This window comes from Pipra filicauda, unplaced genomic scaffold (genome assembly GCF_003945595.2).
Source record: "Pipra filicauda isolate LSUMZ 115617 unplaced genomic scaffold, ASM394559v2 scaffold514_size685291_pilon, whole genome shotgun sequence".
NCBI classification, from domain to species: Eukaryota; Metazoa; Chordata; class Aves; order Passeriformes; family Pipridae; genus Pipra; species Pipra filicauda.
This window is the reverse complement of record NW_024104659.1, coordinates 52,035-65,848: the sequence shown is the minus strand read 5'-3', so window position 1 is coordinate 65,848 and position 13,814 is coordinate 52,035. Positions and strand designations below refer to the sequence as shown.

General features: G+C 37.1%; 1 protein-coding gene across 2 annotated transcripts in view; it reads left to right on the top strand.

Annotated features, from left to right (window-relative positions):
- Nucleotides 1-13,814, top strand: part of ADCY2 (adenylate cyclase 2) — a 213,151-nt gene that overhangs the window by 188,061 nt on the left and 11,276 nt on the right. Inside the window, exons 18-21 of one of the 2 annotated variants that reach the window (XM_039386926.1) lie at nucleotides 1,883-2,067; nucleotides 3,531-3,615; nucleotides 10,033-10,246; nucleotides 12,210-12,221. In XM_039386926.1, the coding sequence (XP_039242860.1) occupies nucleotides 1,883-2,067; nucleotides 3,531-3,615; nucleotides 10,033-10,224 (462 nt within the window). In that variant the 3' untranslated portion in view covers nucleotides 10,225-10,246; nucleotides 12,210-12,221. Of the gene's footprint in view, nucleotides 1-1,882; nucleotides 2,068-3,530; nucleotides 3,616-10,032; nucleotides 10,247-12,209; nucleotides 12,222-13,814 lie in introns of those variants that run through there. The other variant, XM_039386925.1, reaches the window with a different exon arrangement.

Sequence of the window (13,814 nt, the reverse complement as noted above, 5' to 3'; positions counted from 1 at the left end):
GATAGATGGAGTTACGCCCCTTCAGATGCTGAGAACCCTGAATTGTACAACATGAGATGCAGATTCTGCCTGTGGAGAGGTTACCCAGTACTGCTCTCTTTTGAGCTATTAGAGGATTTTCTTAAAAGGAAACATTTCTATTCACTGTTTCTGCCCTGAGACAAAAGTGACATCCATGAGAACTTCCTGATGCACTATTAGACAAAACTGAGGCCACAGAGGTGGAACCACTGCTGCTACAGAATGGGAACTGCCTGCAGGCTCCGTGGTTGTGATAAGTTGACTGAGCTGGCTAAGATTATCCTGCAGCCAAGGGACATGCTAAGCAGACTATGGGCCTGCACCCACTCAGCCTCACTGCTATATGTATTGCCAGCTCTACAGATCTGCTTGTTGCTTAGTGAAATATTGCATTGCAATACATAATATCACAGTCTGCATTCTTAAATGTGTGGCTGTACCACGCTTCTCTATTCCATCAACCCTTGTCTGGAATTTTAGCTGAAATTTTCAATCTGTTCTATGTATTCCTATGGAACACTGTCAGAGATTGTTCCACTTGAAAGTTTCTTGGTCTTTGTCAAACAACATCCAGTTGTGGGTTCAAGACTGCCTTCCCTTGTTTCTTTTTGGAAAACTGAATGCCTTACAGAGTCAAAAATGGATGCTACTACTTTTATGCAGCACTGAAATTAGAGTGTGACCTCCTGTGAATTGCAGCCATCAGAGTAGTTTTATTTTTGGTGATTCTGAACAATAGTTCTATTTCTTATTTGAACCAGATCTTCAATCAAATTGCGGTAACAGGAGAGATTGAGATGGCAGATCAATTCTGTCTGATGAGTGCCATGAAAATTATTCTTCTTAGTGATCCTCCAAAATTAATGATTCAGGTTGTCAAAAGCAGTGCCATCAACAAGTCAACAGCAGTCTGAAAATAACATGTCTAGAAATAGAATGCTTTGTAGTTTCAGAAAAGAAACTTCCTTACAAAGTGCAGGACTGTAATTTTCAGGAAGCATTTTTGGCAAAGGTGTTTCATATTACAGATTAAGATAATGATTCTAGTGATGATGTATTATTCCTTTTTTCCAGAAGGCATCCAGAGAAAATATTTTTCCATGAATTTAACTTCAACCATACGTATTTTATATATATATATATGACAAAAAAGAAAAGGCTTGTTTTTAGCAATTGAACGTGTTCTTATGTAGTCATAACTCAAGAGGATTTGACAGAAGGGTTTTTATAATATGCATAGACCATGTTAATAACTTTGTATTTTTCCTACCCTCGCTATATTTCTAGAGTTTGTAAAATTGCACATCTGTGAGGTTCATAACAACTGTGTGTTGTATCAGTTTACAATTACTGAAAATATAGGCAATGGAATTGTTATTTTTAGATCTTTAGACATTTTGCCTTGACCCCTGTGCTAACAATACATACAGGGTAATTGTTGGACTCAAGCATGAGTGAAAACTCTACAGTGGCACAGGAATAAATCTTTTGTGAGTCTACTGGCAGTAGTCTCCTACATTAGATTTCAACACCAACAGTGATGTCCCATGAATGCAGATGAGTAAATCAAAAGTGTCACAGAGTGAAAATTAGGGAGTATAAATTAGGAGTGTAATCTGGATTCTTCTGAGCTTTCAGTTAATTGAAGCCTAATAAAAAAAATGGGTCTCTTTCATGAAATACCAACATCTGATTGTTATTGACTGTCTATAAACCATAGTGTCCCAGATTGTGATAGATTGCATGCTTCAGTGGTTAGTCAATAACTTGGTTTTTAAACCAGCCTGAGCATTCTATTATGCATGATTTCCTATTCAAGAGCCAAATTCTAAATACTTTCCATTTGATTTTTCTTTACCAGTATTTTATATACAGCTGCATATTAGGGCTCATTTCCTGTTCTGTTTTCCTGAGGATAAATTATGAGTTGAAAATGGTAATAATGTTGATTGCATTGGTGGGCTACAATGTTATCCTTCTGCACACTCATGGGCCCATGCTGGATGACTACAGCAAATTTATGTATGCAATGGCACCTCTTAGAAGGTAGGTGGATAACTCCAGTCATTCTGAAATTAAATACTACCTTTGGCACTTCTTATATCGTGAAGCAGATTTTTTTTTCTCTGTGTTTGGCTATGTAATCTATGAGTCAAAATTTAAAATCATTGTCATGCTGCAGTTAGTATATGATTTAATGTCACACCTCAGAGCATTAGAATAAAAGAAATAAGCCTGGATAAGGCATTTAAAGCAAATACTGTAGGAAGTAGAGTATGGTTTAATATTAATTTTTTATAATAAAGGACATTACAAAGAAGTAGTCATCAAGGTTGTTAGGGCCTCAGACTGTACATCATTAAGGCTGCTAAAGCATATTTGCTGGAAGCCAAATAAAATCAACCTCCTCAGAACTAGTACATAGTCTAAATCTTTAAAAATGCAGTCTGAGCTATTGAAAAAATTAGTAGACCAACAGTTTTTCTTTTTTTTTTCTTTTGCTGTACTTGTGAATTTGTATGTTAAGTTTCCATGAGACTGCTGAAATCTTTGTTACAGGTGATAATATATAAGACCAAACTTATGACTCCCAATTCCAACTATCGTAAAATAATTTTTGGACACATGTATTTTCTACCTCATTTTCAAGGCAAAGAGGTGATTCTTTTCTGTGTAGGCTGAGTGTGTGGCATATGCCACACCAGAGAGTCTGAATATTCAGAGTAGAGTTTCGGTATAATTTTTCCTGTGCTATATAGCATTCACGGAAAAGGATCTGAATTTAAAAAAAAAACAAAAAAGAAAAAGTGTGGTTTTCTTTGCACTTAAATCTAAAAGATTAAATGAACAAACCCAGGTCTCTGTTTTCATTGCATTAGTGGAAAGGATATCTGTGGGATGGTATGGAGAACCATGGGATGGTATAGATTGAGCAGTTTTGATTTTCCGGTCAAGCTCTCTGTTGGTATTTTCCTTCCTAAATCTCTCACCGAGGTTCTTCTTTCAGTGGCCTCGGAGGAGAGCTTTAGGGTCTTTCGCCAAAGTAGAGTTTTTAATAAACTCTGTACAATATCTACTTTCTGCCTCCTGTAATTCTCAGGTGAAAAGGTATCTTGGGAGTTAGGTGCTTTGGTTTCTGTTTCTTCATATTCATTGGATATGGTCAAGCTCTCTATTATGGTAATAGTGTTGTTGCATTAAAAATCTCTTTTTATTCTGCCTGTATAGAATAAACCCCCAATTCTCTCCATTTGTAAACAAACAAGGATATTGTTTTTAGTAAATCCTCATCTTATTATTGGACTTCAAAATGTAGGCATATTTGCACAGAATGTAGTAGAAGTAATTCAAGCTACATAATACACGTAATGACGTTTCATCAAGTAATAAAGCATATAATATTTAAATGCTCTTAGTTTGCATGCCAGCAAGTAGTATAAATTGTGGTCTTATTTAAATATTGGTTTAACTTTTGAGCAGCCTACTTTACTTCTGTTTTTATTTTGTAGGCCAGGAATACTGAAAGACCTGAAGACAATGGGCTCAATTTCCTTGTTCATATTCTTTATCACGTTACTGGTTTTGGGTAGACAGGTAAGATGCATGACTCTCTTCCTGCGCATCAGTGGACACAGTGCCAGCTGCCACATGCAGCCTGTCACCTTCCCAAAGAAACACCTTTATTCCGTTCTGTCCCATACCCTTTCAAAGGAGTGTCAGAAGCATCTATAAAGCTATTTTATTTATTACCTTCCAGTTTGTCCTCAAAACTCACCAATAACTGTCATTGAGACATTATGCTGATAGTGTACTGTGACTATTGCTTGTCACTCTGACCGATATTGTCTTGTAGCTTCCTGGTTTGCTCCCATCTGTCTGCATCCATCTGCTGTCTCCCATAGTTGCTTAATTACAAGCTATTTTCTTCACAGTTATTGCAAGTTGATGCAGACACAGAAACAATGTAGCATGCACACATAAGTGTACCACATGCTGAGGCCATGGTTGCACTAAAACTGTGACCCAACAGGAAACTACTCTTTTTGTTACCCAGTCGTGCTTTTTCAGAACAAATCTGATGTCAGTGGTCTTACCTGTACTAAGCTGAGGAAAGATGCAAGGGAAGTTCTTCCTCTAAATCCTCAGGCCTGTCCATGATTGTCGTGGGTGTGAGTGGAAGGCTTAGACAAGTTATTAAAAAGCAAAGCCTTACCAGTGAGTCTTGAGGTACAGAAGGGACTCCCTTGCTTTCTAAACCTCTTCTCAGAGAGGAGTCTAGCTGCAGCTAAACCCAGTCTTAGCCTTGGATTATATTAATCGTTTAAATTTAAGGAATTATAGAGCTATGATTGAAAAACTTTTGTTCTGCAGGTTTTAATGATTGGCAAAATGAGAATATTTACATAAAATAAATAATTTATTTTATACAAATGATCAGACAAAAGATTTTAATCAGAACTATTTACTACACAATATAAACACTAAAAATCTATTTATAGAGTATAATATAGCATAAAGTAGTATAGTGCACTATAACAAAGCAATTATTGAAGCAGCTATATTAAAACTAGCAAAAAGAAATAATTATTAAGTAGAGATCTGATGTAACTCACCCATACCAACGCTCAGAGGAGTATCCTTGTGGGGCATCCCCAGCCCAAGGGAGGGATCTCCACACATACAGACCAAGAAGGGTTATGTCAGAAGAACCTGACTGCATGAGGGGGACTGGACTTTTATAGTATAAAGTGATTGACTGTTAGTCACACCTTTACAGGCCAGCTATCAGCTTATCTGTCAAATCATACTTCAAAAAGCAGGGTGTGTATTCAAAGTTTGATGAAACAGGGTGGTTTTAGCATAATTAACACCAAGACAACACCCTGACTCCAGCAGTTGATCTTGCATGATAGCTTGATTGATAGCTTGGTTGGATTTTAGGTCTTACCAGGGTGGGTTTATCTTGCCACAATGATCCATGGCTAAAAGCTGCAATTCCAACCCATTGTGGCAAAAGGATACAGTGCACAAGACAGGACTCTGAGATGGAAGAGACAATCCATGAAAGATCTCATGAACAGCCTATCCTAGACTGTTCATAAATCACTAATTTACATTACAATTCCTCGAAATGTAATGACTGTCATTTAAATTGCCATGCAGGCCCTGCAGGTTGTTACACAAAAATTTGTTATCTGGCAGCTTCTGCAGTATTTGCTGTAGTGAGGAACGTCCTTCTGGAGTTGGAAATAACATTCTTCATCTGTCTTGCTGCTAGCACAGCATTAGAGTTTGCTCATTTGGTGATGGTAACAGAGTGGGGCTGGAGCACAGCTACTTCCACTCGGAAAAAATGCTTCTTTGCACCAGTTGAGAATCTTTAGTTCCTGTCAACCAAAGTGTCCGATGGAGATGGTGGGCACAACACCAAAAAAAAAAAATGAGAGAAAGGCTATCTTCATCACTGGAAAGGAGAGATTTCTTTGTGGGTTCGGGCACATCAAGAAGGAAGTTTGTTTTGCATACAACTACGAGTGTTCTCTGTCATGGCAACTGAGAAATGATGTTGTAATGGAAAAAGTCTTCATTTTCACAGCTGTAGGTTCAGAATCCTTGTCATGATACCACTTATTTGTAACTCATCAGTGTTTAGCCTTTGATTTTTCCTACTAATTTATTCTCCCTTAAAGGAGAAAAAAACCTGTGTTTTCACACACTCTCAAGGAAAGTCTAAATATTACAAGAAAATATTATGGACTAATTTTAATACATACCTGGAGTGAGACCTGCCCTTTTAAGTTACTGTTGGTGTACTGTTGCTGTACTAATTGGTAGCAAATGCTTGGAAAATGAAAAGGGGAGGAAATCAACCGGCATAGAGTGATCCTTCCAGAACATATACTTCCCACCTTCTGTCTGTTGGCATTCCTGTGGCTGTGTTTAACAGCTGTTGGCTGCTCTGCTTTCTGTTTCGTTGTCTGATCCCTTTTTAACCTATTTTATCTTCCTGATCTTCCCAACACTGATAATGAACTTCACAGTTTGATAAAAAGTCATGTGACAGTGTCTGTCTTTCTGTTTTTGAACTTTCTGTTTGCTACTTTCACTGAGTGGCACTTACAGGACACTTTTGAGCCATATGTGTAGTGTAGGCAAAGGGAAATTCTTCTGTACCCATCTTCCACAGAGGGTAATATACAAGTAATTTCTCTGTTTGTTATTGCATTTTTCTACTTTGCAGATAATATGTCTTTTCTCTTCTTTTGATATCTGCTTTTTTAAAAAAATGCTTAAGATAATAGCCACTGATGAAAAGGGTGGCCTTTACATTTCCCTTAAGCTGCCACTGTCCCCAGAGTGAGTAACCAAAATGTTCATCCAAACAAAAAGTGAATGCTTTCCTACAAGCCTAGCTCTGTGAACCTGCTCACCACGGGTCAGCCTGTCCTGATGCAAAAGCAGAGGTGGGGAATATGTGTCTCTGGTTCAATGGGGATGAAGAGAGGGAGAGTATATCATTACAAGTTTTATGAGCCAACTTAGGTTCAACTGAAACTTTCAGCTGCACATCCAGTATCCCTGCTGGAAGAAGTAGACCTTCCATCAGCTGCTCTTTCTTTTCCTTGTGTCTCCTCATTTGTACTGGCACAGCTCACTGTGGAGCTGTATTCTACACCAAAACAGGGAAATGATCAGGCTTAAAAATTAACCCTGGAGAAATGGTTGGTTTCCAGCCAGATCTATTTCCAGGACTTATGACGTGGCTGCAGTAGCGCTCCTGCCAAAAAAATGAGCACAGGATGGAAGTGAGGTGGAGAAAGTAGAACTGCTTTTTTTAATGGTCATGCCAGGATAAGCTACAATCATTTCCTGACACTGAGACCAAGTGACTCATTTCATTTTGCATGTATACACCTAGAGTTATGTGAAAATAGGCTGACAACAGGCAGACAATATGTTGGGAATGGCAACTCTTGCACCCTGCCCAGGAGAATGCAGACTGGTGTGGGCTTGACTGTGTAAGAAGTGTGCTTACATTTAAACACTATTGAGCATTAAATATCTCTTATGACCTGCTTTGAATTACCCGTATTGACATAGCCTATGAATTCCTTTCTCAGCAGTACCTAAAATACATATCCCATTACTCTGTAGGCTGGCCGTGTATTTTTTTCATTATTGATTATATTGTGTTTATCCACACTGCATTTCATTGGCTATTTTACTGCTGAGACGCTTATGGCAACTTTACTCAGCTGTGAAAACTCTGTTCTGTTTTTTAGTGAGCATTTTTCTGTGAGGGGATCCTTCTCTTCTTGGACAACGTAGTCTTTTCAAGAGCTTTTTCTGGAAGAATTTAATGAAAACTTATTTCCAATTTTGCTCCTAATCACATGACCTTTAACTTCTTTGTAATAGATGGAGGCATGTTTACAGAAGAGGTGTCAGCTCTTCCAATTGTATCACCTTTAGGCGATATGTCTGTACAGCTCTTTTCCTTATCATTGTTTTTTTACAAAGTACTTTGCTCTGTTGTTCCACTTTTTTTCCAAATATTTGCATTATATCCTTACCATTTATTTATCAGTTCTCTGACACTGTGTCTGTTTTGAATGATCAGGCTATCCCTCACAAGTTTCATATCATGAAAAAAAAAAAAAAATCCCACAATTTGAAGTAAGTTAATAAGCTATTGCTTTTTCGTTTTTAAATGTCTGATTATAAATTTCGAAAAATGATATGTTGACTTTTCTAATTTCAAAGCAAATTCTAGAATACATTCTGATTTTTTTTTCTGATTTCTGAATTCCCTTTGCCCTTTTTTTAGCAGATTAAACTTCATTCATTAAATAGTAAAGTAGTAAATGAATTATCTATTTAATATTAGCTCATAAAAAAGAAAAATCTTTTTGAAGACTTCAGCTTAGCTTCCACCTTTTCTTTTCAATACAAAGTTGATACAATGTATGGATATCTAATTTCAGCAGGCATCCACTTTACTTCTGTCCATTTATGCCAATAATTTTGACATCTCAGGTTTTTATTGTATTTTTTCTGCATGAATACAGTTGGTGGCATTTGAATTTATCATCTATGTGTATGTATATTTATACAGCTAAATACTTAGATGTATAAATATCTAATATACATATAAAAAAGACATGCTAAAAAAGTGACTGCATGTATTTTGCATTATGTGGAAAGTTTTGAAAAAAACCCTGTTTATGACCTCAAACTTTATAAGAGGTAATTGCCATTTAATAGATGCATGATGACAGAGCAACAATAAAATCGTATTTTCACGTTCCTGCAGAAATCTGTTGTCAGGTTCTCTGTTCCTTCACGTTTGTCTTTACAAGGATTTAAGTCTCTGCCCATTCTTCATTTGCTTATAATCTGCAAATATCCTTTAGTAACATGTAATTATTGAAAATATCCGGCTTGTTTGCTTATTTGACATTCCAAGTCCAGATTCCTGGGATGCAAGGTGATCCATTCTAAGATGTTAAGACCCATTTTACTTTCAGAAGAATGTTATCTTTGAGTCAGAAGAGCCAGAATATTTCTTGCAGTGCATTTGAGGTCTGCACTCTGTCCTTGTATTAGCACAGAGTGAGTATGTCAACAAAGAAACAAGGATTTCATGTTATGGGAGTTCTCTTTCAGTTTTGTAATTAAATATCTAAATAGTACCTGACCCTTATCAACCAATTTGAGTGTGTTGCTTTCTATGCATTTAGAGGAGGCATCATTTTCCTCTTACTGTTTTTTCATCCTGCAAGTATTTGGCAGATACATTTTTTGATTCACCAGTTTTTACTTTCATTGCCTTTTAAAAGCTTGTGAAATCATTTTGATATCATCTAATTTGAACTTTCTACTCTTATCTTTGGCTGTGGTCTCAACAGAATATCTGTGAATCATTATGTGCCATGACAGCCACTGTCCAGTCAGAAGGACTGCTTTCATTTCTGATGTGAATGCTTACTGACTGCTAATAACACTAACTAGCATTTTTAGGTTTTTCTATAATAAGATTGTCATCATAATCATATTGTCCTGGTTAAGAACATAGTCTTCATCGAGACTGCATGGCAGTGTTAAACCATTAGACTACATTGAAATAGCTCTTGATTTATATCAGCTCAAATGAGGTTGGCCAGAGGAGGCTTTATTGCATATATAATGCCATAGAATTTATGACAAAACACTGACAACATTAAAATGGAGTTCCACAAAAATGTATTTTTATGAATTTTTCACCATCTTTTTAATGAAATTGGATCTCAAAACATACTGATATTCCAAAAATGTTACACCTTTAGATATAGTTCTAGGTATTGTTATTGTTGTAGGTACTAAAAAGCTATTATGAAAACTCTGGGACAAAAAGAAAAGAAAGATAAAATATTATAGAAAGGAGTGTAAAAGCAATCAACCAAACAAACAAACAAAAAGGAAAAAACAAGCAACAAAACCAAAACTCAGTTGGGTTGGTCCAACTGATTGGGCCATTTTTGAGTCTGATCATTATTTGATAAACTAAATATATATTATATGAATAGGGCTGTTTTATTTTTACCAGGCTGATGACTTGACATGATTTCAAGTTGGTAAAAGTTAGGGTCTTCCTGAAACGCCCATTGTTGTAAGTGAAATTCTACACTAACAAAACCATATTAAGTTGCAAAACTAAATTTTTTCAATTACAGTGTTTGATTTCTGGAATGAATCTACTAAAGCCAGATAGTAAATAAATAAATCTTCCATTGTTTAAGGCACCTTGCAACTTTTCTTTTTCTTTCCTGGGCCTTTTTGTTGGGTTTGATGAAATGCATGTCACATAGTGCATGCTTGGGGTTTGATTTCTGCGGGGTCTGGAATTATACTTGAGTGGCCAAAGAATAGCCTTGTAGGGGTTTTGTACTGTGCTTATTTTGTCTCTTAAACCTGTACTCCAGCAGGACAAGATGCCTATTGTTTCTTTACTTCTGTGTCCTCTTGTAACAGAATGAATATTACTGTAGGTTAGACTTCCTGTGGAAGAACAAGTTCAAAAAAGAGCGGGAGGAGATTGAAACCATGGAGAACTTAAATCGGGTGCTTCTGGAGAATGTGCTTCCAGCCCACGTAGCTGAACACTTCTTGGCAAGAAACCTGAAGAATGAGGTCAGCTGTCTCTGTATATCCTCTGCTCAGTAAGAAAGCAGTGTATCCTGGAAGTGTATCCTTGATGCTGTTTTGAACAGTAGGTCCATACCGATAGACTATAGATTTACAGTCATTTTCATTCCCCCTTGCCTACCTTTAAGGCTTGCTTTGTAGCACTGAATGCACCTTAATACCTTGAAGTAAAAAATGTGACATTATCTTAAGTGGCAATGCACTTTGCCTATTGAAGGAGGGTAAAAAAAGGTGAGGAGTAGGAAGAACAGGATGCTTGAATCAACGTGGATTTAAATTTAAATCATATGCATTCAGATGCTTTTTCCTCTGTGATCAGAGTGGAGTTGCAACCAGGTTCTGAATTTTCTTCTGTTGACTGGAGAGCTTGCTTATTGGAGTGAAAATTAACCTTTTCCCTGAAACAGTGTCTGTGTTAATTTTGCAAAGATGTTTTGAACACTGAATTACCTGTTTACTCACTGCTTATGGACCTAATCTAAGCACCAGAAAAGTCACCCAAAAGATCCATCTTTACTTTGGTGGAAATTAGTTCTGCTCCTATTATTCCTTTACAGTATTAATAAAGCAGAAAAGAATGAAAATATAAAACTATTTAGAGAGAATAACAGCTCTAGAGATCTTAAATGCAGGAGTTTGAATTACTTTCGCATACCAAATAATTATTTCAAAACTGATGAGAGAGGGGAGAAGGAAACTTTGGAGATTCATTTTTGATCTCCTGTGTCAAAAAGGACGTCTTCCCTTTCACTGTGGTTTGCCTTAAGCAGTACTAATCAGTACTTCATATCAATACTTCAGTATTCCCTGCAAAAACTCATTTGGTAGCTCACATCGAATGAAAATTGCTGTGGGATTCTTTTGAATGCTTCCAGACTTTGACTGGAAGCCAAGTTGACTCAGCTCCAGTTCTTGTTAAGGCATTGAACACAGCAAACCATCAGGAGATTGCTTTCTCTTTTATGTGCTATTCCACCTCAGCTTCCCAGCAGAACAACAACATCTGCTTACCTTTGTCTTGACAACTGGATTTGTCTTGTCACCCCTCAAGATTCTTAGATTGGAATGAGCTTTATTAATTGTAATGAAGAACATAAATTGTAATATGCTGAGCTCTCCAATACATCATGTCAACTGAAATAAAAATGATTTGACATGATTTTAATGGCATCCATTAAAAAAAAAAATAAAATAAAAAAAAAAAAAAAAACAACAAAAATAACTCCCCAACCTGAAGTTGTTTCCTGTTTTGTTTCTTTAAACACAGTTTTCAAAGAAGGAAGATCCTTTCAAATCCCTGGAAGTGTTCAGGAATATAAGTATCTGTCATGTCTTCAGATTTGTTTCAATGTCAGAAAGGTTATGTTGAGCCTTAATGGACATTCTGCATGTGTGTGTATATACACCTAAAGATGTTAGGGCAGATCAGGCCTTTGTTTTCTTTTTGTGGATATGTAGGTCAACAGATAGTTTTCCTTAGTTGCAAACATTCATGTTAACATGATTTTATGTATGTTCTTTTCTGTTTAGCACAGATTCCGAGATTAAAATTAAGCTAATGGATGAATAGTCTGTTTCAAAATACTACTTCCCTTAGTGTTTTATGCATGCAGCTATGTGGAGAGAAGGGAAACAAAGTGTGCTGCTGAAGAGCAGGGGGAAAAAATGAAAGAGGAAAAAATGAGTGGATGAACGCTAACTGGGAGCAGAGAGACTGTACTTTCAGGTGACCAGCAAAGGTCTTTTTATAACAGGATACACACTGTCTAATGCTGATATGCAGAAAGAAAAGTTTCTTCAGAGCAAACTGTAATAAAGGTTTGTTTGCTTTACCAGAACCTCCAGAGCTGGGTTTCTGCTTGTAGTCTGCATGCTGGGTACCAGACAAGTTACTTTCCAGTTGAGAGAAAGATAGGAAAAAATCTAAGATGAAAAGCAGGAAACAGGGCAGGATTAAATATATCTGCGCCTGGCTTGTGCAGCATTCTCCTTAATGCTGTTAGCATTCAGATTCCCTATTAGTGAGAAGTGCTCAGGAGCTTTTGTGCTGTAAGCTAACTGGCAAACCTGCTACTGAGCAAGAGGAATTCTGTTTTGTTAGCTACAGGATAGAACTAGTACCCTACTTAGAGAAAAAATTCTGTGCAGAGAAGCTGACCACCATACCCTTCCAAGAGGTAGAATTGGACTACTTTGCCTTCTCTATCCCAAGAAGATCTTCAGGCACTGGAGATGAGGGGACAGAAAGAGGAACATACTTGCAGATTTTATTGAAAAGGAAAAAAAAAGGATTGAATTCAGAAGACAGGATGATTTTATTTTTGTTAAAAGAAGCAAAGCTATTCCTTCCTGGAATGATATTGCATTTAATTTTCTGATTAAATGGTTTTGAGAGTAATGTTTCAAGAGAGATACTCATAGGAAAATTAGGACACTCGATTGCCACAGCCTTTATTATTACGAATGATCACAATAAACTAACTGGGAATATCTTCTTAGAATTTTCTGACATTTATTGCATCAGTCACAATTACTACTCATCTGGTTGTAAACAGTGCCATTAGTTGTTGTTTCTGTTCTTGTACTATGCTATAGAGCATTAGTGGGTGTGGATATTGCCCCAGGAAGGAAGAGGAATGGGATACTGTTGCTGAATTCCTTCACCCAAAATTGAAATCACGTTACAGGGAAGGTGACTTAAGGAAGTAGAAGGAAAGCTGAGTTAACTACAGAATGTAATCTCTGTACCTTATTAAGGAAACTTCCCTGTCCAACCATCCAGGAGCCACTCTGGCAGTCACACTTGCACCACCTGAACTGGAACTGAAGTCCCTTCACAGCAGGCAGCTCCAGTGAGCCAGTGGGTGCCCCTCTTGACTCCCTTCACACACCATGCTCCCACAGTCAGACAAGGCTTCTTTACCGGCTCAGCCCTTGGGATTCCTACCGCAGACTCTCAGACGTCTGGATCCTTAAAACAATTAACTCATGGTGCAACAACAGAGTCACAGCTCGAGCTGTGAACTGCAACAGTATATGCCATCCCTACTGCACACAGTCATGGTGGAGCTTCAGTGATGCTCTGGTTGTGGAATCCTTAGAAAATACAGACAAAATCTAGTAATAAATAATTTACCTCATCCAGATGCTTGTGTTCCTCCCTGTTGGCTATTATTTTCATGTTTGCCCAGAAACTTCCCTCGCACCTGTGCTAGGATGAGTCAGTTTTCAGTCAACAGTTTTCCCCTACTTCTGCTATTTTTCCGTTGAACATTAGCAGTAGAGATCCACTATGTCTGGACACATCTGTGTGCAGGCACATCACATTCTTCCAAAAAGAAACACTATCAATGAAATTGCAAAATCCAGGCTTTGCCAGGTGAAACGGGAAATAATATCCAATGCTTCTTGAAATCTCAGAGCTAATCCTATTCATCTTTTCACCTGAGTATTGAAATCCTTTTTTTAATCAAATAATAACCTGAAGATAATTTTACATTATAGTAGTTTGCAGCATCTTTTATTCATGTGGCAACTTTTGTGGTTTTTAAGTATTAGTTTAATATTTTCTTCCATCCTTCCTACCTTCCTTTCTTCCTTCCTTTCCT